The sequence below is a fragment of the Natator depressus genome, chromosome 4 (assembly GCF_965152275.1).
Source record: "Natator depressus isolate rNatDep1 chromosome 4, rNatDep2.hap1, whole genome shotgun sequence".
Lineage (NCBI taxonomy): Eukaryota > Metazoa > Chordata > Testudines > Cheloniidae > Natator > Natator depressus.
Window position 1 is genome coordinate 27,200,214 of NC_134237.1, and position 27,537 is coordinate 27,227,750.

Genomic DNA, 27,537 nt, shown 5'->3' on the forward strand with positions numbered 1-27,537 from the left:
TGTTCACCAAACCTCACAGTGAGGATCTTACCACAGTTGATAATAGAGAGGGAGTGTAAAGAGGGGGCGGGGGGAATTGGGGAGAATAGAAACTATGGACAACATCAGTCTAGTCTCCTAGAAACTGTCTGAATGAAATTTGTACTATTGAGGTGCAATAGCAGGCATACCACACTTCTACCAAAGGTGGAATGGTCTTCTAGAGACTAGTTAGTTTGTAATATCTGGAAACTTTTGGAAATCTGGCCAGGTCTCTGTCATATATTCCTCAGAGGAGGCACATGACCATTGTGCCCAGGTATCAACTGCAAACTTTGATTCCTTTTGGCAGGCATATTCATTTAGCTTTGCATACCTCTGAAATGCACAATTCACTAGTCCCAACTACTGAAGGGAAAGAAAGCATCTGAGACTTATTTCTTGGGGATATACTATGGAAAGAGATAACTATGTGAAAAACCTTATCTCAATTGCATATGCAGGGTAGAATTTTTAAAAGTACTTCACACTAGTCTAACTCTTCTCCCATTGACATGAATGCCAATTGACTTCAGTGGGAAAAGAGGCCAGCACTGCATACTTTTAAAAATCTCATCTCTTCCAGTGCATGGGCCTGACGAAGCAGACTGCTGCTACAGCCACACTGGCTCACACGTTTGGGACACCCCATCTCCAGCTCATGGCAAGCTTGATTCTCTAGCACAGCACTTGTAGCCAAACAACATAGATTGCTTCGATGGAACTGCAGATTGCTTTCAGGGATAGCAGCTTGGCATGACTTGGCTGATGTAACATTTCAAAGAAGAGAGACCTCAGACATATTAGAAAAAAGATTTGATCTGACTTTTTAGAAATCTGATTAATTCCTAGAGGATGGAAACCAAGATGCTGCTCTCCTTTCCCCTTCCTACCCTTGATCCTTTCCCTCCCTTTACTTTTTTATTATTCCGTCTTTTTGTTTGTTTCTTCTCCCCCCCCTTTTTTTTCGGGGGGGGGGGGCAGAAATCATAAAATACAAATTTAAAAAATGCCACCCCTTAAAGTGTAACCATAAAGTAACAGAACTATAGTCACTCCTACGTGACAACAAATAAAAAGGAGCTCTGACTTACAGTACTTTAACAGTGGTCCCATGTTGAAAGTTCCTGTCTAGGTTATTTTTCTCCCCTAACATTCATATACGTACATACAAACATGCATACACACAAACCTTTTAGTTCAAAAATTAATAGTTGTATAAGGGGAAATATGAGCTATATAGGAACTTTAACAAGGAACCATATATAAGTTTCACAAAACTGTTTCCCTTCAATCCTGTAGAAATTGTCACAAAAATTCATCTTTATAATGCATGCAGATTCAAGACTGAGGTTTTATTTTATTAATTTAAAACATAAGGAATATCTTTTTATAAAGATATAAAAAGTCACCAATTAATAACAAAACTAAAATAAAACAGTTAAAAATAATAAATATTACTTCTTTACACACTTAAATCCAAATAAGGTAACCGTATCATCTTGAAAACTTCTCATTGACCTCTAATGAGAAACGTTACTTTCTCTCTAATGAAATTCTCAATATAATTTCAGGTTTCAGAGTAACAGCCGTGTTAGTCTGTATTCACAAAAAGAAAAGGAGTACTTGTGGCACCTTAGCGACTAACCAATTTATTTGAGCATAAGCTTTCGTGAGCTACAGCTCACTTCATCGGATGCATACTGTGGAAAGTGTAGAAGATCTTTTATACACACAAAGCATGAAAAAATATACCTCCCCTACCCCACTCTCCTGCTGGCAATAGCTTATCTAAAGTGACCACTCTCCTTACAATGTGTATGATAATCAAGGTGGGCCATTTCCAGCACAAATCCAGGGTTTAACAAGAACGTCTGAGGAGGGGGGTGGGGTTAGGAAAAAACAAGGGGAAATAGGCTTGAATAGAGACTGGGAGTGGCTAAGTCATTATGCAAGGTAACCTAAGTTAATTGTATCCAATTTGCAAATGAATTCCAATTCAGCAGTCTCTCACTGGAGTCTGGATTTGAAGTTTTTTTGTTGAAGAATTGCAACTTTCATGTCTGTAATCGCGTGACCAGAGAGATTGAAGTGTTCTCCGACTGGTTTATGAATGTTATAATTCTTGACATCTGATTTGTGTCCATTTATTCTTTTACGTAGAGACTGTCCAGTTTGACCAATATCATGTGCCAGCAATGCCCCTCTGCCATGTACGGCATATATCACATTGGTGGATGTGCAGGTGAACGAGCCTCTGATAGTGTGGCTGATGTTATTAGGCCCTGTGATGGTGTCCCCTGAATAGATATGTGGGCACAGTTGGCAACGGGCTTTGTTGCAAGGATAGGTTCCTGGGTTAGTGGTTCTGTTGTGTGGTATGTGGTTGCTGGTGAGTATTTGCTTCAGGTTGGGGGGCTGTCTGTAGGCAAGGACTGGCCTGTCTCCCAGGATTTGTGAGAGTGTTGGGTCATCCTTCAGGATAGGTTGTAGATCCTTCATAATGCGTTGGAGGGGTTTTAGTCGGGGGCTGAAGGTGACGGCTAGTGACGTTCTGTTATTTTCTTTGTTAGGCCTGTCCTGTAGTAGGTGACTTCTGGGAACTCTTCTGGCTCTATCAATCTGTTTCTTCACTTCCGCAGGTGGGTATTGTAGTTGTTAGAATGCTTGATAGAGATCTTGTAGATGTTTGTCTCTGTCTGAGGGGTTGGAGCAAATGCGGTTGTATCGTAGAGCTTGGCTGTAGACGATGGATCGTGTGGTGTGGTCAGGGTGAAAGCTGGAGGCATGTAGGTAGGAATAGCGGTCAGTAGGTTTCCGGTATAGGGTGGTGTTGATGTGACCATCGTTTATTAGCACTGTAGTGTCCAGGAAGTGGATCTCTTGTGTGGACTGGACCAGGCTGAGGTTGATGGTGGGATGGAAATTGTTGAAATCATGGTGGAATTCCTCAAGGGCTTCTTTTCCATGGGTCCAGATGATGAAGATGTCATCAATATAGCGCAAGTAGAGTAGGGGCGTTAGGGGATGAGAGCTGAGGAAGTGTTGTTCTAAGTCAGCCATAAAAATGTTGGCATACTGTGGGGCCATGCGGGTACCCATAGCAGTGCCACTGATCTGAAGGTATACATTGTCCCCAAATGTAAAATAGTTATGGGTAAGGACAAAGTCACAAAGTTCAGCCACCAGGTTTGCCGTGACATTATTGGGGATACTGTTCCTGACGGCTTGTAGTCCATCTTTGTGTGGAATGTTGGTGTAGAGAGCTTCTACGTCCATAGTGGCCAGGATGGTGTTATCAGGAAGATCACCGATGGATTGTAGTTTCCTCAGGAAGTCAGTGGTGTCTCGAAGGTAGCTGGGAGTGCTGGTAGCGTAGGGCCTGAGGAGGGAGTCTACATAGCCAGACAACGATCCATCGTCTACAGCCAAGCTCTGCAATACAACCGCATTTGCTCCAACCCCTCAGACAGAGACAAACATCTACAAGATCTCTATCAAGCATTCTAACAACTACAATACCCACCTGCGGAAGTGAAGAAACAGATTGATAGAGCCAGAAGAGTTCCCAGAAGTCACCTACTACAGGACAGGCCTAACAAAGAAAATAACAGAACGCCACTAGCCGTCACCTTCAGCCCCCAACTAAAACCCCTCCAACGCATTATGAAGGATCTACAACCTATCCTGAAGGATGACCCAACACTCTCACAAATCCTGGGAGACAGGCCAGTCCTTGCCTACAGACAGCCCCCCAACCTGAAGCAAATACTCACCAGCAACCACATACCACACAACAGAACCACTAACCCAGGAACCTATCCTTGCAACAAAGCCCGTTGCCAACTGTGCCCACATATCTATTCAGGGGACACCATCACAGGGCCTAATAACATCAGCCACACTATCAGAGGCTCGTTCACCTGCACATCCACCAATGTGATATATGCCGTACATGGCAGAGGGGCATTGCTGGCACATGATATTGGTCAAACTGGACAGTCTCTACGTAAAAGAATAAATGGACACAAATCAGATGTCAAGAATTATAACATTCATAAACCAGTCGGAGAACACTTCAATCTCTCTGGTCACGCGATTACAGACATGAAAGTTGCAATTCTTCAACAAAAAAACTTCAAATCCAGACTCCAGTGAGAGACTGCTGAATTGGAATTCATTTGCAAATTGGATACAATTAACTTAGGTTACCTTGCATAATGACTTAGCCACTCCCAGTCTCTATTCAAGCCTATTTCCCCTTGTTTTTTCCTAACCCCACCCCCCTCCTCAGACGTTCTTGTTAAACCCTGGATTTGTGCTGGAAATGGCCCACCTTGATTATCATACACATTGTAAGGAGAGTGGTCACTTTAGATAAGCTATTGCCAGCAGGAGAGTGGGGTAGGGGGAGGTATATTTTTTCATGCTTTGTGTGTATAAAAGATCTTCCACACTTTCCACGGTATGCATCCGATGAAGTGAGCTGTAGCTCACGAAAGCTTATGCTCAAATAAATTGGTTAGTCTCTAAGGTGCCACAAGTACTCCTTTTCTTTTTGTCAATATAATTTGTTTTCAACATCCATTTTGAAGCTGTAGCTACAACAACAGATAACTTAGACACACAGACAACGTCTTGATTAATATAATCTGAATCATGAACATAGTCTGTTAGAAACGTATACATTTTCTAGTAATTTCTCATCTTGTTTTCCACTCCTAATAATGAGGAGCCAATCCAAGTTTTTGGAACCATTTACAGAGATCCAACAGACTGATCTTTATCACACCATCTCATGTTTAAATGTAAAAAATGCCTCAATTTGATTTTTTCTGCCTAGCTTATTCAGAGCTCCCTGTAAACATCTGACAAATGGACAAAGCAAACTCTCTCCACTGTCTCTTGAATGACAGAAATACTACCCAAGGCAAGTCGATGCTGTATAATCCTATGCATTTCTTTTCAGTCTAGAAACCAAATACTTTCCACAGATAAGTTTAAAATGTTTGCAGTAACTTGCATGTCAATAGTTTTGTAAACTGGCTTGTTACACTTCTCACCAACCAGGATTTTTCCAAGTATGACTAGTGCAGATGAAAGGTGTTGTACATCATGACAGCCCTGGACAGCAAAGTCTTCTAAATGTCCACAGAACACCAGGACAATAGCTACTTAAGTTTTCCCTCCCATCACCCTGTCCAAGTATCTCCTCCTTCACCAAGACACAACATCGTCAAAGGATAAGAAGATAGTTCAGTCTGCATGACTCCTTTGAGCATCGGCCTCTACAAAAATGGCCAAAGATACCAGTTATAAGGCTGGCATTTGCAAGTTGGACACTTGTCCACATGAAGTTACCCTGAGACTAATAACAAAGACACCAGATTGACACTTACTGGCAATGACTGTTTCCAATGTTTCTAAGTTGGACTCCACATGGGAGTACACAGAGAAAGACTTATTCGCCTTTTATCTGCCTTCCTGAGCTAATCAGTTCACAACTGATTGCAGTTTAAAACACCCACTCCAAGCAGATCAAGCACAAAGGGCATGACCCTCACAAAAGCATTCTTCCAGTCTCTTATCATAATTATGCTAAGAATCAAGTAAGATGTGCAATAGTGAAGACATGCCACTGTACAGGCCCTACTTCCACACAGTTGCAGGAGTCTAGGCTGATGTAGCAGAAGCCTTGATGCTGCCTCCACGCCATGCCATGCAATCCTCTGCCTTGAACCTCACTATGCTGGATTGACGCAAGGGGCAGCATTTAGCCCTTGATGAAATGGAAGCATGATACTTCCAGAGCCCTGGAATGGAGCACTGCAGCTACATCACGGCTAATCCTTAATTATTCCATATGAACGTAAGCATGGCCATACTGGTCCATCTAGTCCACACTCCAGTCTTCTGACAGTGGCCAATGACAGATGTTTCAGAGAGAATGAAAACAACAGGGCGATTTATTGAGCGATCCATCCCCTGTTGTTCAGTCTCAGCTTCTGGCAGTAAGAGGTTTAGGGACACCCAGCGCAAGGGATCGTGTCCCTGACCATTCTGGCTAATAGCCATTGATGGAACTATCCTCCATGAACTTATCTAGTTCCATTTTGAACCCTGTTATTCTTTTTGGCCTTCCCAACATCCCCCAGCACAGAATTCCACAGGTTGACTGTGCATTGTGTGAAGAAGTACTTCCTTATGTTTGTTTTAGATATGCTGCCTATTAATTTAACTGGGTGATGCCTGGTTCTTGTGTTATGTGAAGGGGTAAATGTCCTTTCTCCGAACCAGCTTTTTTGAGTGTCACTGCACACTGAGAGGTTTCAGAAAGAGAACTATCCACCATTATGCCAAGATCTCTTTCTTGAGTGGTAACAGCTAATTTAGACCCAGTCATTTTTTATGTATGGCTGGGATTATGTTTTCCAATGTGCATTACTTTGCATCTATCAACACTGAATTTCATTTGCCCGTCACACACAGTTTTGTGAGATCCCTTTGTAACTCTTTACAGGCAGCTTTGGACTTAATTGTCTTGAGTAACTTTGTATCCTCTGCAAACTTAGCCACCTCACTGTTTACCCTTTTTTCCAGATCATATGAGTATGCTGAACAGAACTGGTTCCAGTACAGCTCTTTGAAGGACCCTATTTACCCCCTCTACTGCTAAAATTGACTGTTTATTCTATCTTTTGTTTCCTATCTTTTAATCCATGAGAGGACCTTCCCTCTTATCCCATGACTGCCTACTTTACTTACAAGCCTTTGTAAGTAAAGGATCTTGTGAGGGATCTTGTCAAAGGCTTTCTGAAAGTCCAAGTACACTATCCACTGGGTCATTTTTGACCCCCTCAAAGAATTCTAAAAGACTGGTAAGGCATGATTTCCCTTTACAAAAGCCATGTTGACTCTTCCCCAGCAAGTCATGTTCATCTATGTGACTGAAAACTTTACTATAGTTTCAACCAATTTGCCTGGTACTCAAGTTAGGCTTTTTGGCCTGTAATTGCGAGGATGAACTCTGGAGCCTTTTTTAAAATTTGATATTACTTTAGCTATCCGCCAGACACCTGGTACAAAGACTGATTTAACCAACAGGTTACATACCACAGTTAGGAGTTCTGAAATTTCATATCTGAGTTCCTTCAGAAGTCTTGGGTGAATACCATCCGGTCCTTATTACTGTTTAATTTATCAATTTGTTTCAAAACCTCCTGTACTGACACCTCAGTCTAAGTCAGTTCCTCAGATCTGTCACCTAAAAAGAATGGCTCAAGTGTGGGAAGCTCCCTCACAGCCTTTGCAGTGAAGACCAATGCAAAGAATTCATTTAGCTTCTCTGCAATGGTCTTGTCTTGAGTGCTCCTTTAGCACTTTAATCATTCAGTGGCCGCACCGATTGACAGGTTGCCTGCTTCTGCTGTACTTTTAAAAAAAAAAAAAAAAAAAGTTAGTTTTTAACGTCTTTTGCTAGTTGCTCTTCACAGTCTTTTCTGGCCTGCCTAATTATACCTTTACACCTAATGTGCCAGAGTTTATGCTCCCTTCTATTTTCCTCAAATCAGATTTGGCTTCCAATTTTTAAGAAATGTATTTTGGTCTCTGACCACCTGTTTTACTCTGTCATTTACCCGTGGTGGCATTTTTTGCTCCTCTTACTGTTTTGTTTTAATTTGGGGTACTCATGTAATTTGAGCCTCTATTATGGTGTTTTTTAAAAGTTTCCATGCCACTTGCAGGCATTTTATTCTTGTGACTGTTCCTTCTAATTTCCATTTAACTATCCTCCTTATTTTGTGTAGTGCCCCTGTCAAGGTTCCTCCCCCACTCTGAACTCTAGGGTACAGATGTGGGGACCTGCATGAAAACCTCCTAAGCTTACTTTTATCAGCTTAGGTTAAAACTTTCCCAAGGTACAAATTATTTTTACCCTTTGCCCTTGGAATTTCCACTGCCACCACCAAACTTTAACTGGGTTTACTGGGAAACGTAGTTTGGACACGTCTTTCCCCCCAAAATCCTCCCAACCCTTGCACCCCACTTCCTGGGGAAGGTTTGGTAAAAATCCTCACCAATTTGCACAGGTGACCACAGACCCAAACCCTTGGATCTTAGAACAATGAAAAAACATTCAGTTTCCTTACAAGAAGACTTTTAATAGAAGTAAAGGAATCATCTCTGTAAAATCAGGATGTAGATACCCTACAGGGTAATTAGATTCAAAACATAGAGAATCCCTCTAGGCAAAATCTTAAGTTACAAAAAAGACACACAGACAGGGATAGTCATTCTATTCAGCACAGTTCTTTTCTCAGCCATTTAAAGAAATCATAATCTTTAACACATGCCTAGCTAGATTATTTACTAAAAGTTCTAAGACTCCATTCCTGTTCTGTCCCTGGCAAAAGCAGCATACAGACAGACACAGACCCTTTGTTTCTCTCCCTCCTCCCAGCTTTTGAAAGTATCTTGTCTTCTCATTGGTCATTTTGGTCAGGTGCCAGCGAGGTTACCTTTAGCTTCTTAACCCTTTACAGGTGAGAGAATTTTTCCTCTGGCCAGGAGGGATTTTAAAGGGGTTTACCCTTCCCTTTATATTTATGCCCCTTTTTGAAGTTAAATGCTACTGTGGTGGGTTACTTTGGTATTTTCCCTCCTGTAAGGATGTTAAATTTAATTACATTATGGTCGCTGTTACCAAGCAGTTCAGCTATATTCACCTCTTGGACCAGATCCTGTGTGCCATTTAGAACTAAGTCGAGAATTGCCACTTCCCCTTGTCAGTTCCAAGACTAGCTACTCCAAGAAGCAGTCATTAATGGTGTCTAGAAATTTTATCTCTGCATCCCATCCTAGGTGACATAGTCCCAAGTCAACATGGTGATAGCTGAAATCTCCTATTATTGTTGTATTTGTTTTTGTAACCTCTCTAATCTCCCTGAGCATTTCACAATCACCGTCCTCACCCTGGTCAGGTGGTCAATAGTATATTCCTACTGCTATACTCTTACTACTCAAGCATGGAATTTCTATCCATAGATATTCTATGACACTGTTTGATTCTTTTAAGTTTTTACTATATTTGACTCTGCTTTCTTTCACATATAGTGCCACTCCCTCAGCAATGTGACCTATTCTGTCATTCCTGTGTATCATACCCTGATATTATCAGGTCTACTTGGTTATGATCATTCCACCAAAGTTTCTGTGATCCTGATTATATCAATATCTTCTTTTAATTCCAGGCACTCAAGTTCACGCTTCTTATCATTTAAACTTCTTGTATCTGCATACAAGCATTTACAGAATTTGTCAATACTTAGTTGTCTGCCTTCATGTGACGTAACTCAACGGGACTCATTTTCATTTGACTCTTTCCCTTCAGTTCCTACACGTATTTTATCAACTTCTATCCTGCCCTCTTTACGAGGATATAGAGCAGGGGTGGGCAAACTTTTTGGCCCGAAGGCTACATTGGGGTTGCAAAACTGTACGGAGGGCCGGATAGGGAAGGCTGCGCCTCCCCAAACAGCCTGGCCCCCACCCCCTATTTGCCCCCTCCCACTTCCTGCCCCCCAACTGCCCCCCTCAGAACCCCCAACCCATCCAACCCCCCCGTTCCTTGTCCCCTAACTGTCCCCTCCCGGGACCCCCCGCCCCAACCGCCCCCCAGGACCCCACCCCTATCCAACCCCCCTGCTCCCAGTCCCCCCGGACCCCTATCCACACCCACGCCCCCTGACAGGCCCCCCAGGACCCCACGCCTATCCAACTCCCCTTGTTCCCTGACCCCTATCCAACCCCCGCCCCCTGATAGGCCCCCTGGGACCCCAAGCCTATCCAACCCCCCCCATTCCCCATCCCCTGACACACACCCCCAGCAGAATCTCCACCCCATCCTCTCTGTCCCCTGACTGCCCCCCGGAACCCTCCACCCCTTATCCAACCCCCCCAGCCCTTACCATGCCGCTGAGAGCAGCGCATCCGGCAGCTGCGCCGCCCGGCTGGAGCTAGACACGCTGCTGCTCTGCAGGAGCTCACAGCCCCACCACTCAGAGAACTGCCCGCAGGGCAGCGGCGCTGCAGGATAGGGGGACAGCAGGGGAGGGGCTGGGGGCTAGCCTCCCCAGCAGGGAGCTCAGGGGCCGGGCAGGACGGTCCCGCTGGCCAGATGTGGCCCGCGGGCCATAGTTTGACCACCTCTGATACACAGTATCTCCCTTAAGAAATCCTCCCCAAGGAATGTCTCTTTCCACACCCGTCGGCTTTCCCCCAGCCCTTAGTTTAAAAACTCCTGTACTACCTTTTTAATTTTACATGCCAGCAATCCGTTTCCTTTTTAGTTTAGGTAGATCCCCATCCTTCCTGCATAGGCTCATCATTTTCTCCGTTCCTAATAAACCTAAATCCCTCCTCTCAACACTATCATCTCATCCACACATTGAGACCCTGAAGTTCTGCCTAACTGACCCTGGGAGTGGGGCTGGAAGCACTTCAGAGAATGCTACCATGAGGTCCCAGACTTCAATCCCTTACCGAGCAGCCGAAATTTGGCCTCCAGGACCTATCTCCTATCCTTCCCTATGCCACTGGTACCTACATGTACCATGACCACTAGCTCCTCCTCAGCACTGCATATAAGTCTGTTTAGAGGTCTCAAGAAATCTGCAACCTTCGCACTCAGCAGGCAAGTCACCATGCATTTCTCCTGGTCATTGCAAACCCAACTATCTCTATTTCTAATAATCAACACCCCCATTACTATTGCCTGTCTTTTGCCAATAACAGTGGTCCCCTCCTCTGGAAAGGTTCTCTCAGTGGGAGAGGATACCATGACATAATATGGAAGGAGGGTTCCAACTATGGATCGTTTCCCTTAACTCAACCTGCATCTTCTCCTTCCCCCTAGACTTTCATCTTCCTCAACAACACAGATGTCGTCAAACTGGGGGTGGAACCACTTCAGTGTGTCCCAGAAAGTCTCTCCTCTGTCTCCCTTACATCCTCCAGCTCAGCCACTCTGGTCTCAAGTGCCCATACTCGGCATCTAAGGGCCAGGAGCTGATTGCATCAAATGCACACATATACCACTTGCCCATAAGACAGGCAATCATACATGCTGGATTCAAAACAACAAACTGGATAGCCCCCACTCTGCTGCTGGACTTCTGCCTATTTTTATTCTTGCAGGGCCGTTTGTTCTTTGTGTGTGGTGGGGAGGGGGGGTGATTGGGTGGTTGTTGTTGGGGGGGGGGGTTATTGTTCAAAGTTTAGAGAATGTTTATTAGGTTTATCAGGCTCTCCCGCTGCTTCTCTAAACTCCCTCATAAAACTCCCTTGTTTCCTAGCTCCTCCGGTCACTTGTAGCTGTCTTTTTAAACCCCTTTTCTCCCTGAGTTAGCCCCACCCCCTGGTCATAGGACCCTAAATAGATTAGGGATCAAAGGATGGCAGGCTAGAGCCTCATTAGGAAGCTCTCAGCCTTGCCTAGTAGGCCACTAGGCTCAGCACACAGCCCCCCAAACAGACCACACTATAAACTTCAGTCAGTCAAGTGGGCACACAGTAAGCATAACTAACAACTCACCCCAAGGGTCACAGTCGCTTCTCCTTCCCCTGGAGAACTCCCTTGCAAAACTCTCCTGTTTGCTACTCCTGCTCCATTTAAAGATTATCTATTTCTTTCATGACTACAGCAGTGCTCCTTAGCATAATATAAATTAGTTGCAGATGTTAAGAAAATTTGCTCATTTTCTCTGAAGATGGTCTGCATTTCCAAGCCAAAATACTGAGCAGCTTTTAAAAAGGCAAAATTAATAGTTCTTCAATGAAAGTTTACATTTTTTAAAAGACTTGAAGGCCAAAAAAAAAAAAAAAGTTACCCTTCAGTGTTATCAGATAATAACCACACACACTCACAACTTGTAACTGAAAACTGTTGTAAGAGCAATACAACCAGAGACAGCATGAGTGCACTAGTTAGTTTAATGCAAGTTTCAGTCAAGTTCTTCAGTTAAAACACACACACAAACACACACACGCATGCATGGAGTTCCAGGAATGTAAATCCATATCCATTCCAAGCCCTCCACTTCACATGCTAAGTATAAACTGATTTATGGATTTGATTTTCAGACATAACTTCATTATACTTTGTTTACTGAAATATACTTATGGGTTTTGCTAGCTTACCGAATAAAACACTATGTCAGTTGTAATGGAATGTACTTTGTGTGAAGGCCATTATCTTTAACCCAAGATACTGTTAAAGTTCAGAAGCAATTAATAAAACGTGGCCATTTTTTATGTGGCTTATGGTAGACCACATAAGAAGAGGTATCTACTAGATAAGCATTAATAGTGTCCATGTCCTGAAGATTCATCAAAACATTTGACTGTCTCATAGAATTTATCCAAGTCAGTGCCTGGCAGAGGCAGGACCCAGCACTCAGTAGTAATACAATGTTATGAATGGCTGATTATAAAATGCTGGCAATCTCCAGATTGCTGGCCAAATTGGTGCTGAGGAGGCACACGTATATTTATACAGATGAACTATGGCTTTTGTCATGGCTTTTCACACACTCCCACTAAAAAAGAAAAAGAATGTAATCACATTCTATATAGTCTCTAGTGGATACTCTCTAGTGGACTCTGTATGCACTGGCTATTGTATTCTCTCAGTGCCAGATGCATTAGATTCACATGATGCTGCTACAACTTACAGGAGAGACTTCACCTCCACTGAACAAAAACATTTAAATATATTAATTTCTTATCCCAAGAAATGAAAAAGGGAAAAGTGGGAAAATAAGAACATTGTGCAGTCCACTTTTTCTCAGCAAGAGCTTGTCAGCTGTATCTACACATCCTTCTCCTCCATATCAGCTCATTGCTACTTAGACATACTAAAAGTAATAGCTCTGGCTCTTTTGAAGTCTTTTTGCATCTTTTTTACATTGTTTTTTAACCAAGGGCCTGATTATACAGCTGCTGCACCAAGCAACTCCCTTCAAAGTCAATGGGAGCTGCTCATATGAAGAGGCTGCATAACGAGGCCCCAAACATTACCAACTCTGAAGCAGTCTTTGTGCTGCGTATGCTAAATGGAGGAACTCTACAATAGCAGAGCATTTGATGTGAGGCAGCTATGCACAGGGCTCATTTAAAATTAATATTACTCTGAGGGGAGAGGGAAGAGAAGGAAGGAGTTTAATTGATCTTGGGCAAGTGTATTATTATTGAGAACCCTCGATGTGTTTGACAGTTTGATTTCTGTGAGTTTTGAGATGCCTTTTGTGTGCGTTTGTTTAGTTTTCCGAAAGATGTGGATTTTTCAGTTTTTACCTAAAAGGAGCTCTACAGACAAACGGCACATCAGAGCACACTCTACGGGTCACTACGATACCAGCAACCGGAAATAATCATGCAGGTTACTCTGGGAGGCAAGAACGGAAAACAAAGCTCATTTGCTGTAGCCAAGCATCACTTATTTTGAGTTTCAGAAGAGGTCTCCCTAAAACTAAGGTACCTTGTGCTCTTTGGATGAGAAGCACTTAGCTCCACTCCCTGCCCTTCTTAGAGGAAAGGCTTACGCCCTTCTTCTCACCACTTACCCACAGCACTCAACATACAAGCCCAAGCCCACCCTTCCTATAGGGGGGCCTGACTAAATCCTTCCAACACAGCAACTTTTCCAGACAGCTCAGACCAAGGGCCAAATTCCACTCACAAGAACAGGCTTTGACTCCACGGGATTGGTTCTCATTGACAGTACAACCAGTTTACGTCACTCGGTGTAAATGTAATACACCCCCATTTTAAGGCCCCTTTACACTGGCAGAGTGGGGGTAAAAGCAGCTTTAGTGTAATTGAGAATTTGGGCCCCAAGACTCCAAAGCATCAGACTGGAAAAAATAATAAGCAGCAATTGTTTCCCAGACTAACTCTCACCTGAGGAGACGTGCCATGAGTAGAAGGAAAAGCCGTCCTGACAATTCCCACTTTAAGTACCGGAGGTTTCCCACACCAAGCTCCTGAAGTGTACGTCAGAGGCACTCTCCTCCATGCCCAGTGGCCTGCTACCACACTGCAACCCCTGTAACACCACTAAATACATAAAGAATCAGAACAACTCTTCCCAGCTGCAACTTGTTCAAGAACAGGTTCTGATGTAAAGAATGCCTAATCACTGTAACAGCTTATTTATAAACCTAAACAGGATGAAACTACCTAGAGTGAGTGGTAGGGTTTTTTCCCCCAACTCTTGATGGGTGTGTTAGGGGAAGATACACAAGTCTAAAGAGTAGAAGAGGCTATGCTTCTTCTCCTATGGCTTCCCTCTGCATTGAGAGAGTAGGACAAACAAGTTGTAGGTGCAGATACCACACAAGTTCGGAAGCAGATAATTATCCCTACTAGAGTTTATGAGATTACCTTTGTGAGATAAAGAACGAAGGGTAAATATAGGCACAACACCAGCTTGTTATCCTGGAATTTAAGTCTTCCCACCTTCTGTAACTGCTTAATCCCCTACCCCTTAGCCTCATGAGAACAATGTCTGGGCTTCAGGAAGTAAATCTAATTCACCTCCATCAATCCAAAAATATCCTTTAAACTTAAAAAACAGAAAAAGGGCCGGGGGGGGGGGGGGGGGGAGAAATACTAGACACCTGTAACACAGAGGTGGAAAATAAAAAAGTGCAGACTAGTATCTTCCCAGCCCTTTTCCCACACCAAAAGGGACAAATGAGTGGATTCAAACACAAAATGAGCATAAGCACACAGTGAAGTTTGATTAGACAAAGAAGGATCTCTCTTCTACCTTCTCTCCAAACCCTTAGGCTGCTTCCAAGTTTTTTTCTTAACCTTTCCTGCCATAGTGGTAGGAACAGTGGGAGCTCTAGCACAGACAAGTTACTAGCATTTTTATACCACCATGTCACCCAGCTCTGCTCAAAGCAAGCCTCGACACCATGGTGGTAGAGACAGCTAGAGTTCCCACCAATGGGAATGCAACAGTAGGAAATTTTAAGAGAAACGACACCCTAGGCAGGCAGCTACCCCAGGGTTTGGATCTGGTTGCCCACTGAACGGTCAGGCATTGGATTCCATTGTCCAGCAGCCTTGCCTCTTCAGAGCCCTGTGGGTCTCGGAAGCTGCTCCTGCACTAATAACTCCTTTCCCAGAGCCAAACCCATGTGACCCAGACGCACCACACACACACACACACACACACACTCCTCTCCCCCATCTGCCCTAGCAACTGAGCCCCCTCTGCAGGGGAGGGGCCCTGGAACTCACTGGTCACACGGGAATTTCCCCCTTCTTCCCCCTCATAGGCTCTGAACTCTGCACCACCTGGGTCCCCCTCTTTCCCCTGCACTGAGGGGGGCCACTGACAGGACATGACTCTCCGAAGGGAAGCACAGCAAAGTGTGTGAACCTCTGATGTAAGTATTCCCCTCCCTTTCACCCTCAACTTTTCACCTAGATGGAGCAGCCCGCAGCGGGTTAGCACTTGTGGGCTGGGTGGAAGAAGTGGGTCTTTACAGTGGATTTGAATAAAAAGAGGATTGAAGCAAGGATTGAATGTGCTTTTCATGCTTTGGCCAAGTGAGCAGGAGAATGGGGTAAGAAAGAGCATGGATAAAGGCAGAAGGTGGGAGGGAGGAGGACATGCTGAAGAGAGAAATACAATAAAGAGATCTGAGATGTAAGCCAGTGGGCTTGTGCGAGGACTTAAAATACAAAAGAAGGCGACTGAACTCGATCTATTGAGCAAGAAGGAGCCAGTTGAGAAGTTCAATAAGGTACCTATGTTCATATGGATGGGTAAGGAAAATTATTATAGCACCTGAATTTTGGACAGACTGGAAGGGAGCAATATACTGATAGGTATCAAGGAGACAAGAGGAGGAAGTTGAAGTAAGTAAGGTAGGAGATGACCTGGATATGGAAATATATTTCTTTTCAGTCATCAGCACACAAGGAAATAGGTCAGTTGACCTAGCAGCTAAAGAATAGGTAACTTTTCAGTGTAGAGGGACCTCAGACAATTTTGTAAAGATTTGGTTTAACTTTTTAGACATCTTGATTAATTCCTAGCAGATGGAAACAGATGTCGCTCTCTTTTCCCAGCCCTGTCCTCTTCCTTCCTTCTCTTTCACTCACTTCCCATTCCTTTACTTTTTGTTCTTTTGTCTTCTTTTCTGTTCTCCCCTTATTTTTGGTAGGGGAAAAAATGAAGGAAGGAAGCAGCATGACTTTATAACACCCTGGATGTATGTGGAGAAAGAAGCAAAGCTCAGTGAGCAGGAAGGATGGGGGGGGGGGGGTGACATGTAGTGACACTGGCATACTACATCCTGTATTAGTGACTAATTATTGCAAAAACATTTACCCTTCCGCCTGAAAGCCTTTATCTGGCTGTGTTTTAATGCAGAAAGTGATACCATTCCTTGGAGAACTGCATTTCTAATTTTGTAAAGAAATTATTTTCTTCCTTTACAGTAAATATTATGGGCCTGATTCTGGTCTCATGCCAGTGTAAAACTAATGGCTTCAGTGGACTTAGTCACTCCTGATTTACATTGGTGTAAGTCAGGTCAACATCTACTTGGAGTGCATAATGACTGATGCCCTAGAAGATCACATATGCACAGTAAGCATTGGGGGGCAAACAACCTGAAACCTTCAATTCGCTGATGACACTGACGGCCTGGAAGGCAGCGATGATGAACTTGCCAACCTTGTGAAACGACTGGATGAAACCTCCACAAAATATGGCATGGAAATCAGTGCAGAGAAAACCAAGCTGATGACAAACAAACGTGATGGGATCAGCTCACACATCACTGTGAGTAGACAAGAGCTGGAGACAGTGAAACAGTTCAAGTATTTGGGGGCAATCGTAAGTGATGAAGAATCCAAGGCAGAAATTCGGGCAAGAACTGCGCAAACAACAGCAGCAGTGGTAAAGCTAAAGCCAATTTGGAGGAATAAGAACATCTCCCTGGAATCCAAACTGAAACTGCTGCACACATTGGTCATCTCCATTTTTCTGTATGTGTGCGAGACATGGACCCTTACAGCAGAACTTGAATGGAAAATACAAGTAGCAGAGAGGAGATGCTTCCGTAAAATCCTGGGCATCTCCTACTTCAACCATGTCACTAATGAAGAGGTCCACAACACCGTCACCCAATGCACTGGGTCATATGAAGACCTCCTGACAACCGTGAAGAAGCGCAAGCTGAAGTGATACGGCCATGTAACAAGATCTAGCCTATCCAAGATCATCCTCCAAGAGACAGTACAGGAGAAAAGAAGAGGAGGTAGACAGAAGAAGAGATGGACTGACAACATAAAAGAGTGGACAGGAATGGACTTCGCAGAGACTCAAGGACTGACACACAATCGTCAGGGGTGGAGACAATTGGTTGATTGCCAATCAGTCATGGTGCCTCAACAACCAATGCGGTTACAGGAATGATGATCATGATGAAGTCAGGTCAGAGTCAGGCCCTATTGATGCAGACATAATTTCCATGTCATTTCATTTTTGGCACAAGGGGAAGAGGTTTTCCAATTTTGAAAAAACTGTTTTCCTACCTTGAACAGATTCTTGGTTAGATTTCCTACTTACTTTGCCCATTCTTGGATAGGCCAGATACAATCAACATCTGGAATCAATCTAGCAGGCCTTCCTTCCTTCCGTACTGTTCTAGTTGGCAAGCATGCATTTGTGCCTTCATGACAGCCACCCCCTTCCACCACCATCCTCTAAGATGGACAAAAATGTTAATCACATATATTCACCTAATATTTCAAAGAGTACATGTATCTATGGGGGGCAATGGAAGGGTTATTCGTTTTCACAAAAGGCAGTCTGACAGCATATGCGCCATGTGATATAACAAAACCCCTGTCAGAGAAGATGCATGATTTTTGTTGAGCTTTATGTCCCTAGTTTGTCAGAGGAAGAACATTTTCTACACATAAGGGATAGTAGGGATCCTGTGGTAGTGGAAAAGACCATTCAGACGGAGGAGAATGCAGTTCTGGAGAACCCACACTTGCCAGGACCCCCACACACAGTGAACAACATGTATGTGGAGAGAGGAGGGTACCCATCGTTAGCAGTGTGGAGAGGAGCTTTGATGTGGGCTGTGAACAGATCTGATACTAGGTGAATCCTCTAGCCAAGACACCTCCTTCTATGCCTCTGTCTTTGCTGGTGCTCCACTGCTTGGATGGACGAGTCCCTCCCTACTGGCCCATGCCAAGAACCCCTGTACAAAGATTGCTTCTTTGAGCTCTGTGCAGGGAGGGTAGATTTGCCCTAAGTTAAATAGGCTATGTAGGTCCATGGTATTTTTATTAATGGCCAAATCTTGGACCCACCCTCTCTGCAGGCACAGAGGATGAAAATGAAGCAGAACTGCTGCATTTCCACTGTGTGAGGGTGGGGCGTATCCAGGATGTTGAGAGACTACACGAGGGGACTTTAATTTTATCTAAGCATTTATACTATGCTCATCAATTTAATACGGACAGTGCTGATCAGTAGACCCAGGCCAAATGCGTCCACTGACCCCCAAAATCCCACAACAGAGGGGAAGCTGTGACACAGACAGAACACCCAACTCCCCACGGAGAGCAGTAAGCCCAACTTGAAGGCTGGAGAGAAGAGTTTGTTCCTGTTAGAATCCTAACGTACTTTTTTTTTTTTGGGGGGGGGGGGGGGGAGCAACGTCTTTTTACTTGGGCTTGATCAAGAGGGACCATGATTTAGCTCATTAGCACCTTGTTCTGGGAGACGAAGATATGGGGATAACAATTTCAATACACCCCTTCTACTTGCAATGCTAACCCACCTCACCCCAACCACCTTTTTTTGATTTTTTTGCTCAAGTGGACACTCCATGGAAGGGTCTCTTCACCAGCTACTTCTTAAACTTTTTTTTAATTGAGTGAGTGTGTAACAAAAAGCAAGAAAAGAGCTTTTCCCTAAAATAAATACCTATGATTCAAGATGAATACACTCACTGCAGAATCACAGAGCGCAAGAACGTCTCTATTGTATTTCTTGGCCCTGCTATTGAAAAAGACACCACACATCTTGAACTTTGCTTGAAGTGGTTTTCAATATTATTTGATGTTAAGGAGTCTTCAGTGGGAGCAAGGGGATTTTCAAATTCCTGGAAGAGGCATATTGATTCTTCCCAGTTGTGTGAAATTGACAATGCATTAATAAGACACACTCTGTGTGTGTACTGAAATACATTTCTAAATGCTGTCCAGAGAAAAGTGATTGGAAAGTTGAAATATTATCTGCAGAACCTGATGTGAAAATGGATGTCCTTTAAAACAAACAAACAAAAGTTACCTAGCTGTCATTCACCTCATGTATTATTATGCCCCAGTGGCACAGACTGTAGATGCTCAGCACCTTTGAAAGTCGAGAGATAAGTGAGTTATTCAAGGTCATGCTCAATCAGAGCCAAAGAGCCTGTTAGTTCCAGGTTTTATACCCTGGGCAACATTTCATGTAGGGACATGCTTTAATATAAACCAAGAAAAGAGATGGGATTACTGAGCAACCCCGTCTATTTTATAGAACCAACAAACTTAATTGAGCACTGATTCAGCAATGGGATCCATCCTCAGACTCCTACACCCGTGCAAAGTCCCAGTCAAGTCCCTAGACTCCATACAGGCACACAGGTCTAGACAGGCAGATCCTTTTGCAGGTTCAATGCAGATGTCAGCAAATCTGACTCTGAAAATGGGAATTTTCAAACCTGTAGAATAGACCTATGTAGACCAACGGAAGAGAAATGATTATGTCTCAAGCCAACGAAGAACAGGCTTTCTGCTGTCTAAGATGTAGAACAGTAATGGAACCAATACAATGCAGTTAATTAATAAGAAAGGACAACATTAGTCTGTTTTGGTGGGGGTTTAAACAAGTTATGTGGGCAAAGCACTTTTCTTTTTTAAAGCAGAATCTGATGGGGAGGAAGAGAAGCTGGTAAAACAGGATTTAGACATAAAAAAACACACTGTTTGACTAGGAAAAATTATAAGATTTTTAAAATGTACTGCTGTCTTGGCTGGCACTTCAAGAGTTAATACCGAGGGTCACTTCTGGATCACTACTAATAAAGCTCTGTTACCACATGTGCCTTTCAGCTCCTTGTTCCTGCCTACACCATAACAAAACCCATTACAATTCTATTGACAGGCAAACACCCATTTATATGAGAAGTACACTGCATATTTTGGGGAATCAGAATATAAAAGCAGATTCTACCCTACAGCACTATATAGTTATTCTGAGGCTGGACTCTTCTATCTGGCAGAATTAGGTTTCAAAGTTTTGGGGGGGAAATTATTTTTATTTTTTTTCAGTTTTAGTTGGAGACAAAACATTACACTTAAATGTTTGAGGCAAATCTTCCTGTTTTATTGGGACTAGTTAACTGAATACAGAGTATTAAACATGGCTAGATTTAATGTTTATTAACACACCAGCTGCTCCTTCCAGGTTTATAGAAGTTGTAATTTTGGTGCCAAATATAATTTATAAGACATTTTCAGCAAGAGGCAACTTGTCGTCACCCCTTTCTTCTCCCTCTTCTCCCCAATTCATTTAAAGCCACGAGTCAGCAAACGAATGCACCCGTGCAGACCCTTACATATAAAGGGAATCCTATTTAAGGCAATGGGATTCTGCATGGATAAACATGAGGATCTACAGCAGTGATCTATTTCCAGGATCAGTGCCTAACGGAGCCCGGGGCGGGACGAGACATTTCTGAAGAATTGTGTGTGTTTTTCACTGACTGCAAGCTCAGGTTTCCAATTACCTATCAACCATTTACTACTACTGTCTTATAGAGTTTAAGAATAATCCAAGGTTGCTGACTATATTTCAGCACTAGTATTATTTAAGGGCCTAGATCCACAGAGTCTTCCACTCGCAAAGAACAAATATTTGATTTTTGGTTTAAAACATATTGAGAAGAAAAATATTAGTACTTCAAGGAAAGTTCTCTCTCTTCCACCTTGCATTCGCCTAGTCCCAAAACAGAAAGCTTCTACTAGTAATAGTAACGTCCTAATTACACTTCATGGTTGGAAGATTATTTTTTTAAACTGCTTTCTTGGATTTCCACTTAAAAAATATTTCTTTCCTTCCACTACCTGTCATGTATTCGCTTTCTCTATGCGCCCATGCATACAACGCGCAAATGTGTATGTATGTATGCCCATAAAACACAAATATGCTCTCTTTTGCTCAATTTGAGTTGTGTGTTTTGTCCAAATGAGCTGTTCTAGAATGTGGACATAGTTTATAGTTAAAAATGTTTGTTACTACAAAAGTAGATAGGGTTTTTTGGAGGCAGGAGGAAAGAAGCTCATGACAATTTATCGAGTATATCAATATGCATTCACCAACTTTCAGAGTTACAAAGCAGTTATTATATATATTTTCCAAGACAAGGTTTTTTCTATTTCTGGTATCTATTATGAAATATTCTCCAATGTATCAAAATGGCGGAATTAACAACAGACGTAAATGGATTGAATCTAAAGTGGAAGCAGGGGGGTGGGAGAAGGGGAAGCACCCTGACCATCCAATTTTGTCCTGAAATGCATTCATCCTTAACTGGATGGTTATCTTCCAAGAGTACTTTCTATGGATAAAACATTACAGCTGTTTAAAGATCACGCTAAAACAATCTCTCATTAAAATTTTTGGAGGAGAAAAAAATTGTATTTCCAAATTTCATTTTTCGATTTCTGAAAACACAGTGTCATGGGGAAATGATTCTATGTCACCTTGAGAACACACTATCAATGATCGACAGAATCCAAGCAAGCAGTCAATTACTTGTTCCTCGCATGTCAATGCACTTTTCAACTCTTTTCTTGTAGGACACTTACAGCACCATATTTAGCTTTCTTTTTACTATCTTCCTGTAATTCAGAAGACAATTTAGACTCCCATATGGTTACTATCAAAACTAACAGATGCCTAGCAAATTAAAACACAAATTATGACTTGTAATATGCTGATGTATCATCATCCCACTACATCTTGCAATTTACGGTGAATCATAAGAAAAAATACAGGCTTCTGTTTGATGTGCTAAAGTTCTCTGTACCTCCCTTCTCTATTAGTTTAGGGTCATTGGAACCAGAGTATGGTCCAAATTCTGCCATGAGACATACATATGCAGTTTCCATTGATTGCAACAAAGGACAGAATGTGGCCTTAATTTACTTGGAAATAAGGTAACAGCTTAAACCTGATTTGCAGAGGGGAAAGCCAGTCTTGTGCCTTTTTGGGTTCATTCTGACATATAAAGAAGGCCTGACAGAGTTTTTGGTAATTAAAAAATAAACAGAAGCTATTTTTCTTCCCTTTTGATTTTTATGTTAGGAATTCAGGTCCTTCATAGGCTGGAAGACACTGGTTTTGTCTAGACTAGGATTTAAAGGTTGCTAGAACAGGGGTGGGCAAACTTTTTCGCCCGGGGGCCACATATGGGTTGCAAAACTGTATGGAGGGCCGGGTAGGGAAGGCTGTGCCTCCCCAAACAGTCTGGCCCCTACCCCCTCCCACTTCCCTCCCCGACTGCCCCTCTCTGAACCCCCAACCAATCCAACCCCCTCCCTGGTCCTTGTCCCCTGACCACCCCTTCCTGGGACCCCCCCCCCCGCTCTCTGTCCCAACCCCTATCCACACTCCCGCCCTCTGACAGGCCCCCCCAGGACTCCCACGCCTATCCAACCCACCCTGCTCCCTGACCACCCCGCCCCGAACCTCCACCCCATCCAACCACCCCCTGCTCCCTGTCCCCTGACTGCCCCCCAAGACTCCTTGCCCCTTATCCAACCCCCGGCCTCGGCCCCCTTACCATGCCGCTCAGAGCGGCACATCTGGCAGCCCCTCAGCCCAGCTGGAGCCAGACACTCTGCCGCACTGCCTGGCAGGAGCATGCAACCCTGCTGCCCAGAGCGCTGGCCGCGCTGCGGTGAGGCAGCAGGGGCGGGGTACAGCGCGGGAAGGACCGGGGGCTAGCCTCCCCGGCCGGGAGCTCAAGCGCTGGGCAGGACAGTCCCGCTGGCCAGATGTGGCCCACGGGCCGTAGTTTGCACACCTCTGTGCTAGTATGTGTTAGGTAACATACACTCTAGAAGTGTAGTGCAGAAACCGCAGAGCATGTCTTAACACACATTAAACCGATCAAGTTAAAGCCTGGGGCAGTGCTCTAGTCAACAAGGGCCTGGAAAGGGAAAGCTGAGCAACAGATAGACTAAATATCCCTTTCCCGTATTTAAATCTTTGTTTCGTTTGGTTTATATTTTGTTTCAGTGTTCAAGTAACGTTTTGGAGAAAGGACATTTGTTAGTTTTAAACATCCCTGCCTCTTCTATTAAGCAAAAAGAAAAGGAGTACTTGTGGCACCTTAGAGACTAACAATGCATCCAATGAAGTGAGCTGTAGCTCACAAAAGCTTATGCTCAAATAAATTTGTTAGTCTCTGAGGTGCCACCAGTACTCCTTTTCTTTTTGCGAATACAGACTAACACGGCTGCTACTCTGAAACTTTACTGAGAATGGTTTCAGAGTAGCAGCCGTGTTAGTCTGTATTCGCAAAAAGAAAAGGAGTACTGGTGGCACCTCAGAGACTAACAAATTTATTTAGTCTCCAAGGTGCCAGAAGTACTCCTATTCTCAGTAAAAGATCTGAGCTTTCTTAAAACAACTAAAGGTGCAGTTATCCTCAAGTACTGCTCTCCTTGTATAGGCAACTGAAATTATTTTTTCCTTTACACGAGCTCTGGCTCAGTTGAGTAATTGAACACTGAGCAAGTTGCTATCAAGTCAAGAAAACTACATTAAACATACTCTGGAAGATGACTGCCTATTATTTGGAACTGTGGTACATGTGGCCTCTCCTCACAAAAAGCCAGTACTGTTTTGAGGAAGTAACTAAGACAATAAAAACACATAACTCCTCTATAGATGAAAAGCGCTGTATATCTCAAGGGGCTTTGTAAAGGAGGGCAAGTATCATGGACTGCATTTTGCAAATAGGGAAATTCAGATATCGAGGCCACACAACAAGCCAACAGCAGAGTTGGAAATAAACTCAAGCCTCGTGATTCCCAATCCAGCGGCCGCCTCTCCCACTGCACCATACAGCCCAAGGACCTTCCCTCAGAAATCTGTGATCCACCAATTCAACTGTGACACATGGAACTCTGCTATTCATTTTGATAGCTAAAACTGAGTGAGCCTCAGCCAACCAACATAAAAAGTAGTAAATAATTTGTTAGCCTCCTGTGTCCCTTTCATGCAAACATATAAGCCAACATAAGAAAAAAAAGACACTGATCCAACTGCCATTGTCCACATACTTAGTATTTATAGGTCGAGGCAAGCACAGTTAAATAGGGAGAAGCATAGTATCTCACTCATTGAAAATGACTGGTTGGCCAAGAAACACACCACATTTATTCTATATATAATTTATTAGGGTATCAAAATAATCCTTCTCCCGGTTGATCCTGAGGGCCACTGGAATGGTATACAGGTATTCTGCAAGTGCAAACCCTTCTGTTTTTTCGCCAGAAAACATCTGTGTTCATTGCATCACACATATAGAGGAATTACACACACACACACACCTTTAAAACTGGAGCAAATAAAACAACTGACGCGGCTGTTGAAAGACACCGTGTGACGCTTTAAAGTACCATGTATGATAGGCGATAAGGAAGGGGACAAGTAAACATTAATAATAAAATGAGTGAACTATTTTAAGATTATGTTAAAAAAAAATAAAGTTGCTTTTTTGTTTGTTCAAAATAACCACTTTAAAAAAACTATGACAGTCTTCCAGAGATCTTTACTTTCTAGGAAAAGAGACATCACATCATCACTAAACACTTGTTATCACCTGGTCCTTATCTATTTTTTCCATGGGTGCTGAAGGTAATCAGAAGCTCTGTACTGGTGATGAGATGAGAAGGGAAAAGTAACAGTTTTCCCCATCTGTAATAATGGAGTTCAGAATCTTTTATTGCCAATTTTTAAATTCCTGCATTCTGTGTCTGTGTTCACACATGCTTTCACAGTCATCCCCCCCCCAGCACATAAGTCTGTCTTCATCATTGCTAATTGGTATAAATTACAGTGAGATGTGCTTTATAAATACAAGAGCCCCTCTCCTGCTATAATGAACAATATATACATGGATGAGGCCATATTTTATTGTTTCCAATAACGTATAAACCCATCTGCTGTATTGACCCTGACTTTATAGATTATGCATCATGTTAAATGCGTATCTCATTCAAAACAGGCATGTAAAAAACCTGCTAGAATTATTATATGAAAGTTACACTCTAATACACAGCTCTGGCTACTCCATACACAACGCTACAGATGGTGCCACAGGATACAGTACAACCAAGACAAGACCAGCAACACAGCCGCTGTCAAGCAAATGCTCAACCAAACCATTGTAAGAGCCTGGACTTCAGAGGGGGGAACACAGTTTCGTTGCTCGCATTATTAATTATTATTATTAAACAATATCGAATCACAGCAAACCACCTGCATAACCCTACAAGTCACCGTGTAACCATCCTCCTAAACTGCATTGCTCCTCGAACTTGATCTACGATTTTCCTCGGGGACATTACAATAACACATGCAGATCAACCCATTCTCCAGGCCTGGGTGTCTCGTCAATTCTCTACTTCTTCCATGACAAAGGGGGAGGGGAGGGACACTCTTCACACCTACAACAAAAGCAATTAAGAGGGAGGAGGGAAGCGGGAGAAAGCTTTGTTTCAAGAGGCAGGCAGCAGCCAACATGCGAACCTGTATGATCACAGCGACGGGGGATGGATGTGGCTTATCGGGGAGGCTGCGGAGGAGGAGGAACACACACCGCTCTCGGGTTTGCATTTTTCACACGCTCCTGACGGTCCTTTCCGTGCGTTGCACCGGTGGCACTTACCCAGAAAATGACATTGAAGCCAAAGATAAAATATTTGATACAGCAGCTGACTTCGGGCCCTTTGTAATGCTTCCCGGACATCCTCTGGGCTCATGAAGACGCGGTGCTGGCAGCCCGAGTGGAAGCAAACGGCGCGGGCCGGCAGCGAGGCGAGCAGCAGCCGGCCGGGAGGGAGCGAGGCGGGCTGGGGAGGGGAGATTAGCGGCTGCAGCAGGAGCGGGCTTGGCGGCGGCTCGGCTCAGCGATGCATGGAGCGGGCGCCGAGTCCCGGGGATGGCCGGCGAGCAGCTCCCACCTCCTCTCACACATCGAGGAGGCTCCCGCGGCTGCTGGGGAGAGAGAGAGAGGCGCCGCCGCGCTGCCCGGGCAGATGCTGCCAGCACCGGACCGTCCCCGCGGGAGCAGCGAGACGCTCGAGCCCCCCCTGGCCACGCTGCGCCTTCCTGCAGCCGACCTCCCTCCCTGGCTGAGCCCGCCCCCCGCCCCCGGAGCGCAGCGGGCGGAGGGGGCGGAGCCGCGCACACATCGCAGGGCCGGGGCGAGGCGGGAGGCGGGCTGCCCCCGCGGGGCTGGGGGGCGCCGGCCCCTGGCAGCCTCTGCCCCGCGCGGGGAGGCGAGACTGTACTGACGCCACAGGAGCGGGAGCTGCAGGCAGCCCGCGCGGGAGCTGTCCCCTGGCCCCCCTGCGGGCCGGGGGCCTCATCCTGCCCTCAGGCTGAACGCCCATGCTGGGGGGGGGGCGCTGCAAGAGCGGGCACTTCAGCCTCTGGGCTGTTCGGGGGGGTCTCTTGAAACGGCTTCTCCGGCTGGCAGCAGAGAACCCAGCCCTGGGGGAGCGGGAGCCCCAGCCTGCCCCTGTGCCACTTGGCCTGCAGCGATGGATGCGCAGGAGAGGAGGGCGCTGCCCTAGGCCATGGCTAAATTACATCCTCGGGTGGAGCAGAGGCTCCTGCCCGGGTGGGGAGAGCCGCTTTCTCCGCAGTCTGGAATATTAAATAGCTTTGAAGGTGATCCAAAATAAAGGTGCCACCTTGGGATCTTGTCCATGGCAGCACTGCCACCCCCAAGCTGTCATCAGGCACGTCCCTTTCTGTAAAGCATGAGATTGGTTTAAACATTTGTAAAAATGATAAATGGTGGTGGCGTGTTTTGTTTTGTTTTGTTTTTTTAAATTGACTTCAGTTGTTTGTTCAATTTGTTTTTGAGCCCTTAGGGAGAAGCTGCCCACTCCCTAAAGTGTGGGTGATCATTACAGGTTCAAAATTCAAACTGTATTCCACTTGTAAAAATGTAGATATGTAGAAATATAGATAGTTGGTTTCAGAGTAGCAGCCGTGTTAGTCTGTATTGGCAAAAAGAAAAGGAGGACTTGTGGCACCTTGGAGACTAACCAATTTATCTGAGCATAAGCTTTCATGAGCTACAGCTCACTTCATCGGATGCATTCAGTGGAAAATACAGTGGG

At 44.3% G+C, this 27,537-nt stretch overlaps 1 protein-coding gene across 2 annotated transcripts in view; it reads right to left on the reverse strand.

Annotated features, from left to right (window-relative positions):
- Nucleotides 1-26,531, reverse strand: part of TSPAN5 (tetraspanin 5) — a 111,748-nt gene extending 85,217 nt beyond the window's left edge. Inside the window, exon 1 of one of the 2 annotated variants that reach the window (XM_074950658.1) lies at nt 26,073-26,531. In XM_074950658.1, the coding sequence (XP_074806759.1) occupies nt 26,073-26,153 (81 nt within the window). In that variant the 5' untranslated portion in view covers nt 26,154-26,531. The other variant, XM_074950657.1, reaches the window with a different exon arrangement.
- Nucleotides 26,532-27,537: the final 1,006 nt, after the last annotated feature.